This window comes from Entelurus aequoreus, linkage group LG26 (genome assembly GCF_033978785.1).
Source record: "Entelurus aequoreus isolate RoL-2023_Sb linkage group LG26, RoL_Eaeq_v1.1, whole genome shotgun sequence".
Lineage (NCBI taxonomy): Eukaryota > Metazoa > Chordata > Actinopteri > Syngnathiformes > Syngnathidae > Entelurus > Entelurus aequoreus.
In genome coordinates, this window is record NC_084756.1 from 31,176,182 (window position 1) to 31,198,068 (window position 21,887).

Sequence of the window (21,887 nt, forward strand, 5' to 3'; positions counted from 1 at the left end):
ACTTTTAAAGTCATTTTGATAGTAGGCTAATATAGACACTTACATCATGTGTTGTCTTCATTATAACACTTATATAAGACTTTTACAGTCATTTTGATAGTAGGCTAATATAACTAATATAGACACTTACATCATGTGTTGTCTTCATTATAACACTTATATAATAATTTTAAAGTAATTTTGATAGTAGGCTAATATAACTAATATAGACACTTACATCATGTGTTGTCCTCATTATAACACTTTTATAATATTTTTTAATTAATTTTGATAGTAGGCTAATATAACTAATATAAACACTTACATCACGTGTTGTCTTCATTATAACACTTATATAGGACTTTTAAATTAATTTTGATAGTAGGCTAATATAGCTAATATAGACACTTAAATCATGTGTTGTCTTCATTATAACACTTATATAGGACTTTTAAAGTAATTTTGATAGTAGGCTAATATAGCTAATATAGACACTTACATCATGTGTTGTCTTCATTATAACACTTATATAATAATTTTTAAGTAATTTTGATAGTAGGCTAATATAGCTAACATAGACACTTACATCATCTGTTGCCTTCATTATAACACTTATATAAGACTTTTAAAGTCATTTTGATAGTAGGCTAATATAGACATTTACTGCATATCATGTGTTGCCTTCATTATAAGAGCCTTTCAATTATTTGCGGCTCCAGACAGATTTTTTTGGGGGGTATTTTTGGTCCAATATGGCTCTCTCAACATTTTGGGTTGCTGACCCCCGGCTTAGATGAAGTGTAGTATTTTCGTAATTTACCAACCAAAATACCACATTTGCCATGCACACCAGCACGTGTTTACCACAGCAGCCATGTTTGTTTCCGAAAGCAGGTTTATTGTATTCAAAAGAGTTTACAAAACACATGACAGAATCTCCAGTAACAATTTGCATAACTGACGAATAAAAAAAACCCAACAAGCACACCTTGAGGACGTAAAAAAAACAACAATTATTTTGGCGTGTGTTAAAAAGTGGTCCTTGTGAAGGGAAGTGTGTGTGACGTAGGGCTCTGGACCCTGAGACTGAGCCACCATAAGACGCTCCTAATCTTTCTTGGCTACTCTGATTGGTCAGTTGGAAAATAAGAATAACTTAGATGACGAGTGCGTCAGATTGTCTTACGTATTCGGTGGTCCGAGTGCTGGCGGTGTTGAGACAATAACGCTAAAGTGTGAAAAAGATCTGGTCTTTAGTGTCGTGTTCAATAGCTGTTGATGGCAAATATGTACACAAAGGGTCATGTTGTTGTTGTTTTTTTACAAGTATTTTTACTAGCAGATGGCAGTCAATGGTTGGTTCTGCCATGTTTACCCCCCACCCCCACTCCTGCGTGCCAACAGCCCATGTGGAGTGACAGTCCACTCGTGTGTGTGTGTGCCATTAGGAATATGTGACACGACAGCAGGCTAACAAAAAACACAAACAAGTTGAACGTGCGGCTTCTGCTGGAAGGGATCTAGTCATGCACTCTATTGCTGTCCTTTGACGAGCTAGTAGCCTCCAAAGACATTAGCAATTAGCGTTTTGGTCAAAGCAGCAGTTTTGGGTCTTTGTTTACATCCCTTGGAGCTCGGTTGCTACATGTTCCTAACCGTACTTTTTGATCAGGATGCATCTCTTATACCCAGATATCACTCTCAGACCTTACCAGGCCTCATCGTCAAAGTAGTCCTGGCCTTAGTAATGAAAAAAAACATGGTTGACCATCGCTATCTTAGTTTGTTTACATCCCTTGGAGCTTGGTTGCTACATGTTCCTAACCGTACTTTTTGACCAGGAGGCATTTCTTATACCCAGATATCACTCTTAGACCTTACCAGGCCTCATCGTCAAAGTAGTCCTGGCCAAAGTAACGAAAAAAACATGGTTGACCATCGCTATCTTAGTTTATTTACATCCCCTGGAGCTCGGTTGCTACATGTTCCTAACCATACTTTTTGACCAGGAGGCATTTTTTATACCCAGATATCACTCTTAGACCTTACCAGGCCTCATCCTCAAAGTAGTCCTGGCCAAAGTAATGAAAAAAAACATGGTTGATCATCGCTATTTTAGTTTGTTTACATCCCCTGGAGCTCGGTTGCTACATGTTCCTAACCATACTTTTTGACCAGGATGCATCTCTTATACCCAGATATCACTCTCAGACCTTACCAGGCCTCATCCTCGAAGTAGTCCTGGCCAAAGTAACAAAAAAAACCATGGTTGACCATCGCTATCTTAGTTTGTTTACATCCCCTGGAGCTCGGTTGCTACATGTTCCTAACCATACTTTTTGACCAGGAGGCATTTCTTATACCCAGATATCACTCTCAGACCTTACCAGGCCTCATCCTCAAAGTAGTCCTGGCCAAAGTAACGAAAAAAAAACATGGTTGACCATCGCTATCTTAGTTTGTTTACATCCCTTGAGGCGCGGTTGCTACATGTTTCTAACCGTACTTTTTGACCAGGAGGCATTTCTTATAGTAGTCCTGGCCAAAGTAAACAAAAAAAAAAACATGGCTGACCATCGCTATCTTACTTTGTTTTGGCAGTCTTTAAAATTCAGCAAACAATGTGGAGTAGATGTTGGGCCACTTCCCTTGCATGGAGTTAAAAACATTAAAAGTATCTTTTACAACATTATTGGCCATAGTTGCCCATTTCTACACCCGAGTTTTCTAGTAGCAACTCTGATCTCGGGTTCTTTTTATAGTCTGAGGTAAGAAATGTCCAATTTTCCAGTTTTCTGTAAGGCAGAATTACGTGGGGAAGTAAAATTATCTGCAGAGAATCTCCCGATATGGTTACTTAGAGAGGATAGCATCGATGGAGAAAAAGCTACTTGTCAAAAGCTAGCACCTTGTACTCTTTAACGAGTTGATCTGATTGGATAATGGATACGACCCAAACAACCGTCATCCAATCACCTTTAGGTTTGAATGTAGGTCCTTAACCAAACACTTTCTTTCTACCGACATGCTGAGGGGATTAGCTGGTAGACTTGAGCTTGTGTTGGACCCGAATAGAATGTTTGTGCGTACACTGACAGTACGGTTTGGTAAGAGTCCTTGAAGTACCATGTCAGATGTTCCAGTCAGAGAAACTTTGGCTGGTACAAAAATGTCTTTAACACTCCCTGGTTTATGGTTTTAGGATTGTCAGATAGAAACATTGCCCTGATGATCTGCAGGGTCTAGATGTTGTGGCTGTGAAGTTCGCTCCTGGTCCAGGCTGGTCCGTCAAACCCACACAGCTTTGTTGTTGTCAAACAATGGCTGCACTTTCCTCAAACTAGTCTCTGGCTGTCTGCGGTCTAAGTAAATCCCTGCGAAAGGTTTGTCGTGGACGTGGTGGAAGTGATTTTGTTCTGTCAGAGTTTCAGTGTGACCCAACCGCTCTTTACACTGTGGTCCGTTGTTAGCCCAGAACGGCAAGTAGAAGCTTCCTTTCTGACTGCTTTTGGAAGCCATCTTTCTGGGCCGTTTAAAGAAGTCGCCCTCTGGGAGCTCAGGCAACATCCAGCCGGGCCTTTCCTTCAGCAGCTTGTCCCGGTCTGGTCGAACGCTGCGGAAGAACTTCTTGAAGATGTTTGTGGTGAGCGAGAACTTCCGGCAGATTTCCTGAGAGCGGCTAAGACGGAGTGGGTGAGCCGGAGCGTCTGGTATGTCGGAGCTTTCGTCTGCCATCTCCACCTCCCTCCTCATCCTCGTCTCCTCCTTCCCCACATCCGTCTCTACCTCTGGCAAGTCCAGCCAATTGCCTACGAGGTCGGCAAAGATGTTGTCTCCAAGCACTAAAGGTTGGCGGTTGCGAGTGCGGCTCATGAGCGAGGAAGTCCAGTCGCCGGCATCATCAACACCGTCCTGGGAGTAGTTGTTGTCCAATGATGGACCTTCCCTGGAGAGTCTGTTGAGGATGTTTGGCAGATCCACCACCTGTGAACGCGGAGGAGCCTGGGATTGGACGTATGGTTCTGGTGGAGGTGTCCCCACCACTGGCCCATAGAAGTCCACCTGTGGTGCCATGTAGCCTGACCACCTCCTTGGTAACGCCTCCTGGTTATTCTCGCTTTGTGTTACTCTGTCCAACTCCAGACTGGATCCAGAAGACAAAGTCTCTTCACTGCTGTATCTACTTTGTCCATCTCTGGAAAACGTGGCCCCGAACTCCATGGAAGTGTCCGGACTCAGGCTGAGTGTGTCAGACAACCTGTGATCCCCGACTGAAGCGCTTGTAGACGTCGTGCCGGAAACTGGTGTGTCCCGGTGATGGATTCCACCTCTTAGGACAGGCCGAGCTGACAGGCTGAGGCTTTCCAGAGTGGTCTGGACCTGAAGGAGCTTGAGTTCCTGGAGGGCTCCCATCATCGAATTCATCTGAGCGTGGAGACCATCTCCTGCCTCTTTCATGGACACCTGAGGGAAGACAGAAAAATATTCAAATCCGCTTCTTCTCAAGTCCTGCTCTGAGCCAGACTGGGAACAGTCCACAGGCGGTCTTGGCACCTTGTTTTACTATGAGTCATTTGACCCACTTTTGGATGGAGGTCCACACAGTCCCATATGGCTCCCGTACAAGAGAGAACATTCTACCATGACAGCTGCAAAACAGACGAGCTGTCCTCTTTACTGCTACTTAGAATACACTGTTTCACTACTACTACTACACGAGTACAGTACTATTTACTACTTCCTGTACATTCATCTGTCTTGCCACCGATCAAACACGTTAAAATATTAAATACCGATTACAATAACACACAATGGGCCACTAATACTCGGGAAAATTAATACTATTTTGAAATTACAATTTTATTTATTATTTATGTGATAATTTATTCTTACTTGTCTAATATACATAAGTACATACACTCGCACATACATACAGCAATACACTACATAAATCAACCCGCACATTTACTGTACAAACATACGTATACACATACTGTACATATACAAGTACATATGCATACAAACACTCATGCATATAATCACATTTCATCAAACATATATTAACGTTGTTCCCCTCAGGGAAAACTAGGTAAAACACGGTACACTGATAAAGCTAAACCTATCTTTACTATAACAATCTACAAGGTTAATATAGTTTACTTCTCTTTCTTCCCGTCCATTTATCTGCTTTCTTTTGTAATTAAATTGTCATTACATATATGTATTGTTGCATTTGAAACACTTATATTGTTGATAATAGAGGTTATTCATGTTATTATGCATTATCAATAGTGCTATTTCTATTGGTATTTTTATTTCTCCATTTGTAGTGCAATAATGTTCATTGTCATTTCAGTGTTATTAATATTTACTTCATTAACTGCTTCTTAGTTATCACTTTTTGTATCATTTTTGTGCATATCGTATTTGCTAATGTTGTTGTCTCTCTGTCTTATCCCCCTCTTGTCCCCGCAATTTCCCCCTCTGTCATCCTTTTTTTCTTCTTTCCATCCCCTCTTGCTCCAGTCCGACCGCACCAAACATGAAATAAATCCATATAAAAAAGTCAGATACAAATAAGGCAGCAAGAGAAGTATCCCACACTTCCGATATGCTGTACAGACATCTACATCAACAATATGATTCGCCTGAGTGGCTGGACAGGACAAAATATTTAAAAATATAAAGAAAATACGTGCATGATTAATACATTAATAAACAACAAATAAAAAAAATTAACTACTCACAATTTTTTTTTTATAAATATTTTTAATCGTTATTTATTTGTTTTATATTTTTTCTTCCAGGTTCTATGAGCAGTAGTAGCTCAAGTAAAACAACTATTATTATTATTACTGTTATCATTATGTGATTTCTGTATTATCACCAGTCTCTTCCAGAGTAACTCTGCTGCACAAAAGTCCTCTATGTGAACCACTACATTATTATTATTATTGTTGTTGTTGTTATTATTATTATTATGCTAAGTGGCACCATTAGGGTCCATTGAAAGTACAAAATACTGTTTATGTATATCATAATTACAGTATAAATACTATTAATTTGAATCTTTGTATCTTTGAAACTGGGCTACTGTGCACAGAGTTAGTTGCAAATCCTGAAATAGGATTAAAACAAGTAGAGATAAATTAAGAAAATACATGTTATACAATACAGGCCAAAAGTTTGGACACACCTTCTAATTCAATGTGCTTTCTTTATTTTCATGACTATTTACATTGTAGATTGTCACTGAAGGTATCAAAACTATGAATAAACACATGTGGAGTTACTGTATGTACTTTAACAAAAAAAGGTGAAATAACTGAAAACATGTTTTATATTCTAGTTCCTTCAAAATAGCCACCCTTTGCTCTGATCACTGTCTCGCACACTCTTGGCATTCTCTGGATGAGCTTCAAGAGGTAGTCACCAGAAAGGGTCTTCACTTCACAGGTGTCATAGTTTTGATGCCTTCAGTGACAATCTACAATGTAAATAGTCATGAAAATAAAGAAAACATTCACTGTACAAACATATATACATACTGTACATATACATTCACTGTACAAACATACACATACAAGTACATATACATACATACACTCATGCATATAATCTTGTTTCATCAAACATACACTACCGTTCAAAATTTTGTAAAATAGCCTTCATTTCTAAGAACAAGAATAGACTGTCGAGTTTCAGATGAAAGTTCTCTTTTTCTGGCCATTTTGAGCGTTTAATTGACCCCACAAATGTGATGCTCCAGAAACTCAATCTGCTCAAAGGAAGGTCAGTTTTGTAGCTTCTGTAACGAGCTAAACTGTTTTCAGATGTGTGAACATGATTGCAAAAGGGTTTTCTAATCATGAATTAGCCTTCTGAGCCAATGAGAAAACACATTGTACCAATAGAACACTGGAAAGATAGTTGCTGGAAATGGGCCTCTATACACCTATGTAGATATTGCACCAAAAACCAGACATTTGCAGCTAGAATAGTCATTTACCACATTAGCAATGTATAGAGTGTGTTTCTTTAAAGTTAAGACTCGTTTAAAGTTATCTTCATTGAAAATAAGGACATTTCAATGTGACCCCAAACTTTTGAACGGTAGTGTATATTAACGTTGTTACTCTAGGGCAGTGGTTCTCAACCTTTTTTCAGTGACGTACCCCCTGTGAAAATTGTTTTAATTCAAGTACCCCCTAATCATAGCAAAGCATTTTTGGTTGAAAAAAGAGATAAAGAAGTTTCTGATTTATTAAATTGTATAACAGTGCAAAATATTGCTCATTTGTAGTGGTCTTTATTGAACTATTTGGAAAAAAAGATAGGTTTTTATTTATATTTATAAAGGATTTTTGAATTGTTGCTATTTTTAGAATATTTAAAAAAAAATCTCACATACCCCTTGGCGTACCTTCAAGTACCCCCAGGGGTACGTGTACCCCCATTTGAGAACCACTGCCCTAGGGGAAACTGGGTAACACATGGCACACTGACAAAGCTTAACCTATTGTTACTATAACAATCTACAAGGTTAATATAGCTGGCTTCTCTTTCTTACCCTCCATTTACAGGCTTTCTTTTGTATTTCAAGTTATCATTACATATATGTATTGTTGCATTTGTTGCATTTCCGCCTCTGTCTTCCTTTTTTCTCTCTTTCCATCCCCTCCTGCTCCTGCCCGGCTGCACCAAATGATAATATAAATACATTTAATAAAGTCAAGTACAAATAAGGCAACAAGAGAAGTATCCTACAATTCTCTTTTGTAAAGTAAATTTGCACATCTACTATATGATTTGCCTGAGAAGCTGAACAGGACAAAAAAATAATAATAAGAAAATAAAAAATAAAGAAAACGCATTGGATGAGTACTGTACTGTACATACAAATGTAGCACATATGCAGCCCAAAATATATATTTTTTACCTAATTATTTATTTTGCCTATGTTAGTGCATGACCATCAATTAATAACGCTATTATTATCTGATTGAGGCAGATGGTCGCCTCAGCTTGGAGCCACGGTTCCTTCCTATTGAAAACACTGCATCATAGAGAGATGATTCATTGTGATAACAGCGATGATTCATAATACTTCCTCCTCCTCCTCCTCCTCCTGCTTCTCGCTTTCACCTCTCATCAGTTGGCGGGGTCGGGTCATGTGACATAACCGTCTTCCCCTGCCTCCAGACAGACAGGCTGACTTGCGGGCCTGAATCGGTCGCACTCCCTGACCCACATTGTGAATCACCTAGCTATGTCTTCATCTCCGAACTATTTAAGACAGGGGTGTCCAAACTTTTTTCACTTTGAAAAATCAAAGCACGCGGGGGCCATTTTGATATAATTTTTTAACCTTTGGGCCTCCCTCAAGTTAGGTCCTAGGGACCCAGAAGGGTTTCAGTCTTAAAAAAGGTTAAAAATAAGTCATATATTATTTATTTACGCTTGAATCTCTAATTCAACATCATATTTGAAGTTTGATCAACTTAAAATATATATATATATTTATTTTATTATTTTTTTTAATTGATTTATTTATTTATTTATTTTATATATATATATATATATATATATATATATATATATATATATATATATATATATATATATATATATATATATATATATATATATATATATATATTTTTTACATTTTATGAGCTTTTTGTCAAAATCCTATTTTTTGGGGCAAAAATATAAAATATACAGTATTTTTCCCAAAAATATTTTCAAAGTGGAATATTTGATGTGAAGTAATTGGATTCCTAAATAGGTCAATAATTAATATCAAAATGTATTTTTTTTATTCCAATACAATTCTTGGGGATCCAAAAGTGCCCCACTCAAAAAGGTCATGCTTTTTTTTTTTTTTTGCCTTTTTTTTTTACAATCAACACTTAAATCTCTATAGCTTCAGATCAAATATAATGTAATAAGTTTTGTATATTCATAATAACAATCAATATAATAATTAGTATTAGTATATAATTAGTATGTATATTTTTGAAATAATTTTCATATTTTTCATGTTTTTTTTATTTGTATTTATGTCTTTTTTGTCCTAAAATCAGTCAATAATTCATAGAAACATTAATTTTGATTCATTATTATTTTTTGATAAATTATTTAAAAAAAAAGTGTTATTAGATTCAACAATGCAACTTTTTCTGATTGCATTTCACCTATTTGCTCTTTTATTTAAAAAATGTTTTAGTATTTTTAGAATGACGTGCTGCGGGCCGGTAAAACATTAGCTGCGGGCCACAAATGGCCCCCGGGGCCACACTTTGGACACCACTGATTTAAGACCTAAAAACGAGCAGCTCGCTTATTACAAATCAGAACTGATTTTTAGCCAACACCATCAATAACCTTCAAGAAACACAACTTATTAAAAATGACCAACTGTGCTCACCTGCTATGAAGTCCTTCAGTCACCAAGCTAACACGATGGGACTGACCCCAAACATTTATACATGCAGTCGACCAATCAGAGCTGCATGTCTGGACTCATCCCCTTCGAATAAAAAGGGGGGCTTAGCGGGGTCACTCGGGCGGAGATGAAGTGACAACAAGAAGAGAGTCAGTGAGAGTCAGCCATGACAGGAGGGGCTCCACGGCCATATGCTTCAATGTGGAGGAGACTTCAATTATAGATGGACAAAGCTGGGGGTGGGGGGAGGGGTTGCACATGGGGGAGAGTACCCCCATCACCCAATCACCACTGGGAATGTAACAACGGTGTATGACAAGCGAGTGAGGGGACAGCAAGGTCATCAACAAAGCAACCTGTAAGCCCCGTGAGAGGAGGACATGTTGCATCATGGGGAGGAAAAAAACCTCAATACAACTATAAATTGTAACCATGACAAAATACCCCCCAAAAAGTTCTTTTTTCCAAAGGTGAATTTTCGCAAGTGGCAACATTTTTTGGTGTGCAATAAGGATGGTAGTGTTTTTTTGTTTCATTTTATCTCTTATTTTTACATATTAGTGCGCAATATCAAGTATTTATTTAAATTTTTCTGTTTTTAATTACGTTTTACTTCTGTTACTGTATGTAAAAACATGCACCGCAACAACGTAATTTCCCCATTGTGGGATGAATAGAATAGAATAGAATAGAAAGTAAGTTATTGATCCCTGGGGGAAATTCAGCACCACAGTTCGCTCACAATAGATAATAAACACTTTGTACATATGAATAATATAAATACAGTCTATTATACAGCATTATTAACATGTGAATAATATAAACACAGTCTATTATACAGCATTATTCACATGTGAATAATATAAATACAGTATATTATACAGCATTATTCACATGTGAATAACATAAATACAGTCTATTATACAGCATTATTCACATGTGAATAATATAAATACAGTCTATTATACAGCATTATTCTCATGTGAATAACATAAATACAGTCTATTATACAGCATTATTCGCATGTGAATAACATAAATACAGTCTATTATACAGCATTATTCACATGTGAATAATATAAATACAGTCTATTATACAGCATTATTCACATGTGGATAACATAAATACAGTCTATTATACAGCATTATTCACATGTGAATAACATAAATACAGTCTATTATACAGCATTATTCACATGTGAATAACATAAATACAGTCTATTATACAGCATTATTCACATGTGAATAACATAAATACAGTCTATTATACAGCATTTTTAACATGTGAATAATATAAACACAGTCTATTATACAGCATTATTCACATGTGAATAATATAAATACAGTCTATTATACAGCATTATTCACATGTGAATAACATAAATACAGTATATTATACAGCATTATTCACATGTGAATAACATAAATACAGTCTATTATACAGCATTATTCACATGTGAATAACATAAATACAGTCTATTATACAGCATTATTCACATGTGAATAATATAAATACAGTCTATTATACAGCATTATTCTCATGTGAATAACATAAATACAGTCTATTATACAGCATTATTCACATGTGAATAACATAAATACAGTCTATTATACAGCATTATTCACATGTGAATAATATAAATACAGTCTATTATACAGCATTATTCACATGTGGATAACATAAATACAGTCTATTATACAGCATTATTCACATGTGAATAACATAAATACAGTCTATTATACAGCATTATTCACATGTGAATAATATAAATACAGTCTATTATACAGAATTATGCACATGTGAATAACATAAATACAGTCTATTATACAGCATTATTCACATGTGAATAACATAAATACAGTCTATTATACAGCATTATTCACATGTGAATAACATAAATACAGTCTATTATACAGCATTATTCACATGTGAATAACATAAATACAGTCTATTATACAGCATTATTCACATGTGAATAACATAAATACAGTCTATTATACAGCATTATTCACATGTGAATAATATAAATACAGTCTATTATACAGCATTATTCACATGTGAATAACATAAATACAGTCTATTATACAGCATTATGCACATGTGAATAACATAAATACAGTCTATTATACAGCATTATTCACATGTGAATAATATAAATACAGTCTATTATACAGCATTATGCACATGTGAATAACATAAATACAGTCTATTATACAGCATTATTCACATGTGAATAATATAAATACATTATACATTTAAGTACAGTCAAAAAGGATATAATACATCAAAAAGGAATAAAAGTCTATCCTATCATATAGACCTGTCATAATACTGCGATGAGGTGGCGACTTGTCCAGGGTGTACCCCGCCTTCCGCCCGAATGCAGCTGAGATAGGCTCCAGCACCCCCCGCGACCCCGAAAGGGACAAGCGGTAGAAAATGGATGGATGGATAAAGACCAATACGACTTGTTATTATAACCAAATACATTCTGTATACATGCTAAAGAAGGTACACGGTAGGTTGTGAGTTCAAACCCCGGCCGAGTCATACCAAAGACTATAAAAAAATGGGACCCATTACCTCCCTGCTTGGCACTCAGCATCAAGGGTTGGAATTGGGGGTTAAATCACCAAAATGATTCCCGGGCGCGGCCACCGCTGCTGCCCACTGCTCCCCTCACCTCCCAGGGGGTGAACAAGGGGATGGATCAAATTCACCACACCTAGTGTGTGTGACAATCATTGGTACTTTAACTTTAACTTTAACTTAATGATCAACAATGCTGTTAAAAATAAATAATTAAATGACAGAATAATAATAATAATATTTTAAATAAATGTTTTTTTTATTTTTTATTAAGTTTAGTGTAAATACAAAATTAAAATAAAGACTAAACCAATAATCATTATGAAAAAATGGGGACAACTTAAATTTATACGAAAGTCAAACTAAATTAAAAATACATTTTACTTTTTGTTACTTAAATACAAAAATAGCAAAATAAAAAATGCATTTACATTTGGAGCATCCAGTGTCACATTTAAAGTGGTCATATTATGATTTTTTTTCTACATTTAAAACACTTCCTTGTGGTCTACATAACATGTGATGGTGGTTCTTTGGTCAGAATGTTGCTTAGATTATATTTTAAAGACCATCTTCAAACTGATTTCTGACCGTCTCTTCAGGATGCGCCGATTTATTCCACTTCGAGGCACGCCATCTTTGTTGTAGTTTTTAGCGAGTCTACTGACAGATTAATTTTGAACTATACGCTACTTTGTATTAGAAATGGCAGCAGCGGAGGATGCATGTGCATGTATGAGCCAGTCTGCCCCACAACAAGAGGTTAGAGAAAAATAACGAGCTTATTGGTGACAGCATCGGATTACAATGGCGGACTCGCGCAAATCACTTTCGGCACATATATACCATATATGGGTATACCGCTGACGTCACCAATGGGGCGAATTCCAAACGGATCGTTTCCTGGAAGTATGAAAGAGGGCAAGATTTGATTTGATTTGACATTTTCGAGACTTATGCAGATCCCATGCAAAAACTGGTACCAATAGGTAAGAAAAGTTGGTTTTACATAATTTACTTTATTATACTTTATTAGTTTGTTCTATTCATACAAGATTTAGCTATAATAGGTGTAGTTTTTTTTTTACATACCGACTTTTACTGCACTGAAAATATATGTACCGTATTTTTCGGAGTATAAATCGCTCCGGAGTATAAGTCGCACCGGCCGAAAATGCATAATAAAGAAGGAAAAAAACATATATAAGTCGCACTGGAGTATAAGTCGCATTTTTTGGGGAAATTTATTTGATAAAACCCAACACCAAGAATAGACATTTGAAAGGCAATTTAAAATAAATAAAGAATAGTGAACAACAGGCTGAATAAGTGTACGTTATATGAGGCATAAATAACCAACTGAGAACGTGCCTGGTATGTTAACGTAACATATTATGGTAAGAGTCATTCAAATAACTATAACATATAGAACATGCTATACGTTTACCAAACAATCTGTCACTCCTAATCGCTAAATCCCATGAAATCTTATACGTCTAGTCTCTTACGTGAATGAGCTAAATAATATTATGTGATATTTTACGGTAATGTGTTAATAATTTCACACATAAGTCGCTCCTGAGTATAAGTCGCACCCCCGGCCAAACTATGAAAAAAACTGCGACTTATAGTCCGAAAAATACGGTACTCCCCATATTCGATTATGTGGAAATAAACACTAATAAAAAGTAGAATCAAACCCAAGACGTGGCTCGTGATAAACCTGTACAAACATGTTATTTTATCCAGACAACCATTGAAAAGAAGTAAAAAAAAGTTATTTATGATATATTCAATAATCATTTTTGAGCCAGTCTGGTTAAGTCTTGAACTATTTACTTCTTCATGATCTTTATTATTGTTATTATCATTATCATGGCTTTGAAAGTCTCTTGCACATGAGCACTTAGGCAATATCACGCGTCATTAAACATTTGGGTTCAAACACTACTCCACTCATCCGTGCTCGAACAGGCGAACAAAAGCCTGTGAGCCTCTCCGCCTAATTACAACGGCCAGGTTGTGTCTTCCACATAAGGAGGCTAATTGATTATCAAGTTGCATCATCGTGCTTCACTTTCCTTTCAAATGCTGACTTTGGGGCGTTTTTTTGGGAACAACTTGCGGTTCAGAGGCAGCATTAATAATTCACACTGCAGCAGAGTAACAGCGGGCAAGTAGAGCTCCATTATTCCACATGTTAGACTCAAGTTAGTGTCCCAGATATGTCGGCGTGTTCAACCTTTAACCGCCCGGTGTTGTACTCTGCAGCTGAAGACTTTCGAGTCAAGCAGATGTTGACGAAGCTCTCATCAGAAAAAAACACCCGTCATGTGCAGTCTGAATAGAAAGTCACACAAAGGAACTATTTTACTGATTTATCTGCATTATTACTTAAGGCGTCGTATGCTAAACTAAGTTTTATTATCCCTCTAAGCCAGGGGTGTCCAAAGTGCGGCCCGGGGGCCATTTGCGGCCCGCAGGTAATTTTTTAACGGCCCCGCGGCACATTCTAAAAATACGATTAAAAAAAATAAAAAACATAAAAAGTGGTATAAAAGAGCAAACAGGTGAAATGTAACAAGAACATGTTGCAATGTTTACTCTAATAACACAAAGCTGCCATGCAGGCTGTTTCTTTCTTTAAAAAATAATAATGAATCAAAATCAATGTCATTATGAATTATTGACCTATTCAAGGCTCCAATTACATCACATTAAATATTCCACTTTGGAACATTTTTTGGGGAAAATATTTTGTGTCTGCCCTATAAAAAACTAAGCTGTTTTGTTTAAAGGGCCTAAAAGGAACAAACAAAAAACATAAACAACAACAAAAGTTATAATTGACGGATAGATCTGAAGTTGATCTTGAGACTATTGTGTTGAAAGTAAAAAAAAAAAAAAGTATGATTTATTTTTTATTCCTTTACTGAGCAGGACCCTTTTGGATCCCCAATAATTTTAGTGGGACTTTTTTTTTTTTAAGTGTCTATTTAAGTTGCTCAAAAATAATAATGAATGAATGTTGTTATGAGTCTATGAACTCCAATTATTATATAATCTCAAATATTCCACTTGAAAATGTTATTGGGGAAAAATATTGCATATTTTGTGTTTTTTTCCATAAAAAAACTGGGTTTTCTTTGACAAAAGAGCATACAACTTAAATCTTGAAAAAACACTTTATATTGACAGATAGACCTAATGTTGATCTGAAGATTTAGACCTTGAATAATAATAATAATACTAAATAATGACACATTTTTAATATTTTTTTTACCTAAACCCTTTGGGGTCCCTAGGATCAAGCCTGAGTGGAGGCCTAAATGTATATTTTTTTATACCTATATTGTATTGTTTTTTTAAAATAAAAAATATCAAAATGGGCCCGGCTTGCTTTGATATTTCAGTGTGCGGCCCTCAGTGGAAAAAGTTTGGACACCCCTGCTCTAAGCTAAAAAAAATAAATATGCAGTGTTGACGGTATTAAATTCAAGTTTAGGCTTTGTTTACAAGTACTTTAATTAAGAAAATATAATAAACTTAATTAAAACAAAAATAAAGTAAAACAAATACTAATAAATAATAAATGAAGCTAAGCAAAAAAATGTTTTTTAATTAAAAAAAAAGGTTTTATATTAAAAGTACATAAAACATCTAAAAGCTAAAAAGTTAATAAAATAATAATTGATCATTGGAATTGATTTAAAATTCTAAATGCATTACTACAAACAAAAAACATATATGTGTATATAAATATGTACTAGTGTTGTCCCGATATCAATATTTTGGTACCAAAATTATTTTGATACTTTTTGGTACTTTTCTTAATAAAGGGGACCACCAAAAATTGCATTATTGTCTTTATTTTAACAAAAAAATCTTAGGGAACATTAAACATATGATTTTTATTGCCAGTTTGTCCTTAAAAAAATAGTGAACATACAAGACAACTTGTCTTTTATTAGTAAGTAAACAAACAAAGGCTTCTAATTTAGCTGCTGACATATGCAGTAACATATTGTGTCATTTTCCATTCTATTATTTTGTCAAAATTATGAAGGACAAGTGGTAGAAAATGAATTATTAATCTACTTGTTCATTTACTGTTAATATCTGCTTACTTTCTCTTTTAACATGTTCTATCTACACTTCTGTTCAAATGTAATAATCCCTTATTCGCCTGTTGTTTGATACTTTACATTAGTTTTGGATGAAACCACAAATTTGGGTATCAATCTGATACCAAGTCGTTACAGAATCATACATTGGTCATAGTCAAAGTCATGAGTTTAAACGAAAGAAGATGTTGTGATGCCAAAAAATATTGACGTAATCACCAGTTCCATTGGCAGCAAAACAGAGCATAATACTACCACCACCATGCTTGACTGTAGGGATGGTGTTCCTGGGATTAAAGGCCTCAACTTTTCTCCTCCAAACATATTGCTGGGTATTGTGGCCAAACAGCTCATTTTTTGTTTCATCTGACATCACATTGACAAATATAAAACCTTCTGGAGAAAAGTTCTGTAACTCTATAATCCGGTGCGCCTAATATATGAAAATAGACCAAAAATAGACCATTAAAGGCCTACTGAAAGCCACTACTACCGACCACGCAGTCTGATAGTTTATATATCAATGAGGAAATCTTAACATTGCAACACATGCCAATACGGCCGGGTTAACTTATAAAGTGCAATTTTAAATTTCCCGCGAAACTTCCGGTTGAAAACGTCTATGTATGATGACGTTTGCGCGTGACGTCAATGGTTGAAACGGAAGTATTCGGACACCATTGTATCCAATACAAAAATCGCTGGAACGCAGGTGAGCACGGGTGTTGATGAGCAGATGAGGGCTGGCTGGCGTAGGTGGATAGCTAATGTTTTTAGCATAGCTCTGTGAGGTCCCGTAGCTAAGTTAGCTTCAGTGGCGTCGTTAGCAACAGCATTGTTAAGCTTCGCCAGGCTGGAAAGCATTAACCGTGTAGTTACAAGTCCATGGTTTAATAGTATTGTTGATTTTCTGTCTATCCTTCCAGTCAGGGGTTTATTTCTTTTGTTTCTATCTGCAGTTAAGCCTGATGCTATCACGTTAGCTCAGTAGCTAAAGTGCTTCACCGATGTATTGTCGTGGAGATAAAAGTCACTGTGAATGTCCATTTCGCGTTCTTGACTCTCATTTTCAAGAGGATATAGTATCCGAGGTGGTTTAAAATACAAATCCGTGATCCACAATAGAAAAAGGAGAGAGCGTGGAATCCAATGAACCAGCTTGTACCTAAGTTACGGTCAGAGCGAAAAAAGATACGTCCTGCACTGCACTCTAGTCTTTCACTCTCACGTTCCTCATCCACGAATCTTTCATCCTCGCTCAAATTAATGGGGTAATCGTCGCTTTCTCGGTCCGAATCGCTCTCGCTGCTGGCGTAAACAACGGGGAAATGTGAGGAGCCTTTCAACCTGTGACGTCACGCTACTTCCGGTAGGCCTTTAATCGGCAGTGCGCCTTATAATCCGGTGCGCCCTATGGTCCGGAAAAAACGGTATATAATCACATTTGAAATAAACTATACAAATATTTTTTTTAAGTTAACAATTTCTCTGCCCAGATGCACGCCACTCATCGACTAAAATGACTTTATCATCTTAAAGCGCGGTAGAAACGCTGCTGTCACGCCATGTTGTTGGTGGTACGGTGAAAAAAAGTGACGAGACACTCTCACTGCAGACATGTCCACGCATGCCCGCCATCAATGGGCGGTCTTCATGAAGCGCACACTGCTGTCTCTCCTCTATAATTAGCTGACACAGAAACACACACTTTGAGGCGGGGGGGGGGGGGGGGGGGGGGGGGTGTGGAGAAATGGAAAACACAACTATGCCTCTTCTGTGACTCTAACATGCGAGGTTTGTTGACTGCAAAGGGGGGTGGGGGTGCAAGGTTATCAGCCCCCAAAGGCCTTCCTGTTTGGAGGCGGCCTCTGGCTCCACCGAACCTCTCATTAAAAATGAATGGTGGTCTGTGCGGGTCAAGGGCAGCAAAGAGTACGACACACAGAGACGCTGTGTGTGTGTGTGTGTGTGTGTGTGAGGACACACTTTGGGGCTAATGGGCTAATAAAAGTGTCACGCTAATAAACTTTGTCAAAGGCCCCACGGTGAAAAACATGTAAATATTTACTGCCGGACATCAAAAACATCCATCTTTCTTCAAAGGCGACAGAGGCAAGGAAAAACTAAGGCTATGTCTACACTAGGCTGACCATATTGTGAAATCCCAAAAAGAGGACACATATATGCACGCCAAGGCCAGGACTAGGTGAAAATTTGCCAATGATACTCGAACTTGCTTTATAAATAATACATTTGTTTGAATAAAGCATTTTTTCTCCTCTGTTGACAGCGGTGTTGGCGCTAGGAATTTTCAAAATGGGGTCCCAGGGACCCCATCAAGTCATAAAAATGGGGTCCCACAGTAAATTTTTGGGGTCCGGTCCCACTTTTTTGTAAGCGTTTTGAAAACAAATGACAAATGCATGCATTATTCTGTTATATCTCACATTCTATATTGTGTTTTGGAAAAAGGTTGTCATAAACGTTACTTAATTCATTAAAAAAAAAATAATACAAAAGAAAACAAATGTGTATACATATGTAAATGTATTCAGTTATGAACATTCATTCACTTTCTTCTTTGCTTTATGGATCTAAACTTTACCGCTGCTGGTAGATTTTTCTATGTTTCTATTTATCAATAAGTTGTAGGCGTATTTATTTCACTATAAAAGTGAAAATAGTGTTTTGCTTCGGTCGTGAAATGATGATAATGGTGTGCCAGGGCATACATACATTTTATATTTAACGCTTAAATCTCTGGAGTCTACATCAACTTCAGGGGCCGTACTTATCAAGCTTCTTAGAATTACTCCTAAGAAGTCTGCTAAGAGTTGACTTAAGAGTAAATACATTCTTGGCTGAAAGCTGCACTTAAAAGTTAGTTATCAAGCGTCTTACTCACACTTTCAGCGAAGTGTAGGACTGAATCTTAAGTGTCACACTCAGAGCTGAATTACGACATTACTATGTGCCGTAAACGGAATTTTAGGTGACGTCATTTCTGTGTCCATAGAAATGACCAATCACGGAAGGGAATCCGTTGTCTAAGAATAAAGAAATATCTTGGAAATATTTAAGTGGACAATGGGAGTGTATATTTTGACAATAAACTACAAAATAATACAAAACAAACTAGTCCCCGCCGGCACTCACGCTACCGCTCCCTCTCTTCTCTCGCCCACACACTCACTGACGTCACTCACCTCACAGCCACACACATACGCTACTGTCATAACATTTTCTTTCCAATTCATTAATTAGGCAACTAATTTGAAACTGGTGTGGGTGGCTCTATATATACTAGCCCACTGCAGACACATGCAGAAATCAACAAGGAATCGAAAAGTATTAAATCTGTGACAAAAATAATATCCGCTCTGTCTAAACGATACCGTTTGATCAGCTGCTCGTCATCAAAAAAACAAAAAACATTGTTCCGTTCCCTGAACGTTCGCGCACGTCTCTCTCGCCTCAGTGCCATCCCCTGCTGGCAACTCCTAACCACTTAGGACACCTCTGAAGGTCTCTTAAATATCGTGGAGAGTAGGAGTGATTCTTAGACTTAAGAACGTTGATAAAAAGCTTTTATTCTTAAGTTTGAGAGTAGGACTAAATTTCGCAAATTCTCAGGACTTAAGTGTAAAATGGCACTCTAAGAAGCTTGATAAGTACGGCCCCGGATCTATTCCTCATTTCAAAATGATTTAGTTTTTTTATGTTGTTTTTTTGTTTGTTTGTTTTCCGCCCTTTTTTGTCAAACAAAACTATGTTTTTTATGGCAAACACACAAAATATGCAAAATCTTGCACCAAAAATATTTTTCAAAATGGAATATTTGATGTGAAGTAATCGGAACCTTTGATAGGTCACTAATTATAATAATAATAAATATAAAGTGTGTTAACGCCAACACAGGCTAAAGAACAGCTTCTTACCCAGGGCCATAACCACCCTGAACGGACTGGACTGCCCCATTGACCCTCATTATTGCCTTTCTTCGGTGCAATAACCCATTCCACCAACCACCCTGTTTTTTTCATGTAGATATTCATGTATATATTCATTTCACCCACTTTGCACTTCTATATTTTTTATATTTTTATATATTTCCACATTGTTTTCTTGCATGCACACATCGCACTGTATGGAATGGCCTCAATCTCGTTACCCTGCGTAATGACAATAAAGCTGATTCTGATTCTGATTCATAATAACATTGATTTTGATTCAATATTATGTTTTGAGCAATGACCGTTTGAAAGAGGAAAAAAAACAGCTTTGCTTTATTAGTCAACATTGCAACTGTTTCTAAATGACATTTCACCTGTAAGCTTTTTTATTTCACTTTCGTTATGTTTTTGTTTATTTTAATAGTATTTTTAGAATGTGCCGTGGGCCTTTAAAACATTAGCTGTGGGCCGCAAATGGTAAAAAATAAAAATAAAATACAAATCTGCGTCCTTTCTGATTTCAATGCGTTAAAAAGACACAAAAAGTGTGTTAACGCCAACACTGCTTGACAGTATAACAAAATAAGTCACACTTATATTCTGTAACATTCACAGTTTTGGAAAAAAAGTGCAGAGGTAGAAATATTCAAAATAACCTCTTGTATATAATCTAAACATAAATAATGCCTCAAAACAAGTTAATTAAATTTACATTAATTTAATTTAAATTTAAATTTCCCCTCGGGGATTAATAAAGTATTTCTGATTCTGATTAAATATAATGTAAACATAAATAATGCCTCAAAACATGTTAATTAAATTCAAACAAAAAACAGCAGACGAGCTCTTGCCCTGCACAGCTGTTTTGTGCTTTGTAGTGTCGATATGAGCTTGTAAATCGCGGGCCCCTTTATTTGCCACAGATATATACGTTCCTGCTTTGCACACAGTGCATTCTGCTTCCCATGTGTCACGGCCAGGACCAAAACACAGATACTTTTCCCGCAAATCATCCGTGAAGTTGCATTTACGTTTCGGCTTCTCTCTCCTGTCTGTCTCTCGACTGTCTCGCTCTCTGTCTCTGCCCCTCCCTCACGAATGTTGCTGCGTGCGCACACCTTCACAATTTGTTTTGTTTATAACCCCTTCTTAACCCTGGACGTACATTGAAAATACACGCAACCCTAACTCAAAATACCGGCACACTGGATTCCAGTTAATTGAAATACCACAACACTGGGTATTGTTCAGATAAGTTAAATTTAAGAACTTGCACACAAAGCAACACTGGAGGTGACTATGACGTGCGCATTTTCCGCGCATGCGTACTAGGTTGCGTTGCGCCAGCTGACGGAGGGGTGAGGGGGTCCTAAACGACCATTGTGTGTGTGTGTGGACAAGGATAAGGATAGGTGGGATTTACCCTGGATAACCTAGCCTAAGTCTCTAAAGTGCTACATATAGTGTTACTTTTGTCACTCCTTTATGCCTTCTAGTGTCAACATTCACAAATTGGCCTCCGGCACTAAAAAGCCCTAAAAAACACCATCGCTACCATGACGTCAAAGACACGCAGGTGTGAAGTCGATACTGAGATGACTCAAACACGCATCAACGAGTCGGTCTGAGTCACGTTTGGACTGACATCAAGGTTAGTTTAGCTCTGTTTGAGGTGTCTCCGTGTTGTGATGCTAGGCTACACACGCACAACTGCAACACCTGCAACATCAAAGCTAATGATCCAAGCGTCACGGTGCGCTCCATTTACCTCAGAACAGTGTCACTTTTGTTTAA

General features: G+C 36.8%; 1 protein-coding gene across 3 annotated transcripts in view; it reads right to left on the reverse strand.

The window, feature by feature from the left end:
* Positions 1-862: 862 nt before the first annotated feature.
* Positions 863-21,887, reverse strand: part of inka2 (inka box actin regulator 2) — a 47,486-nt gene continuing 26,461 nt past the window's right edge. For all 3 annotated transcript variants that reach the window (XM_062037735.1, XM_062037734.1, XM_062037733.1), the window contains one exon: positions 863-4,443. In XM_062037735.1, the coding sequence (XP_061893719.1) occupies positions 3,268-4,437 (1,170 nt within the window). In that variant the 5' untranslated portion in view covers positions 4,438-4,443 and the 3' untranslated portion in view covers positions 863-3,267. The remainder of the gene's footprint in view (positions 4,444-21,887) is intronic.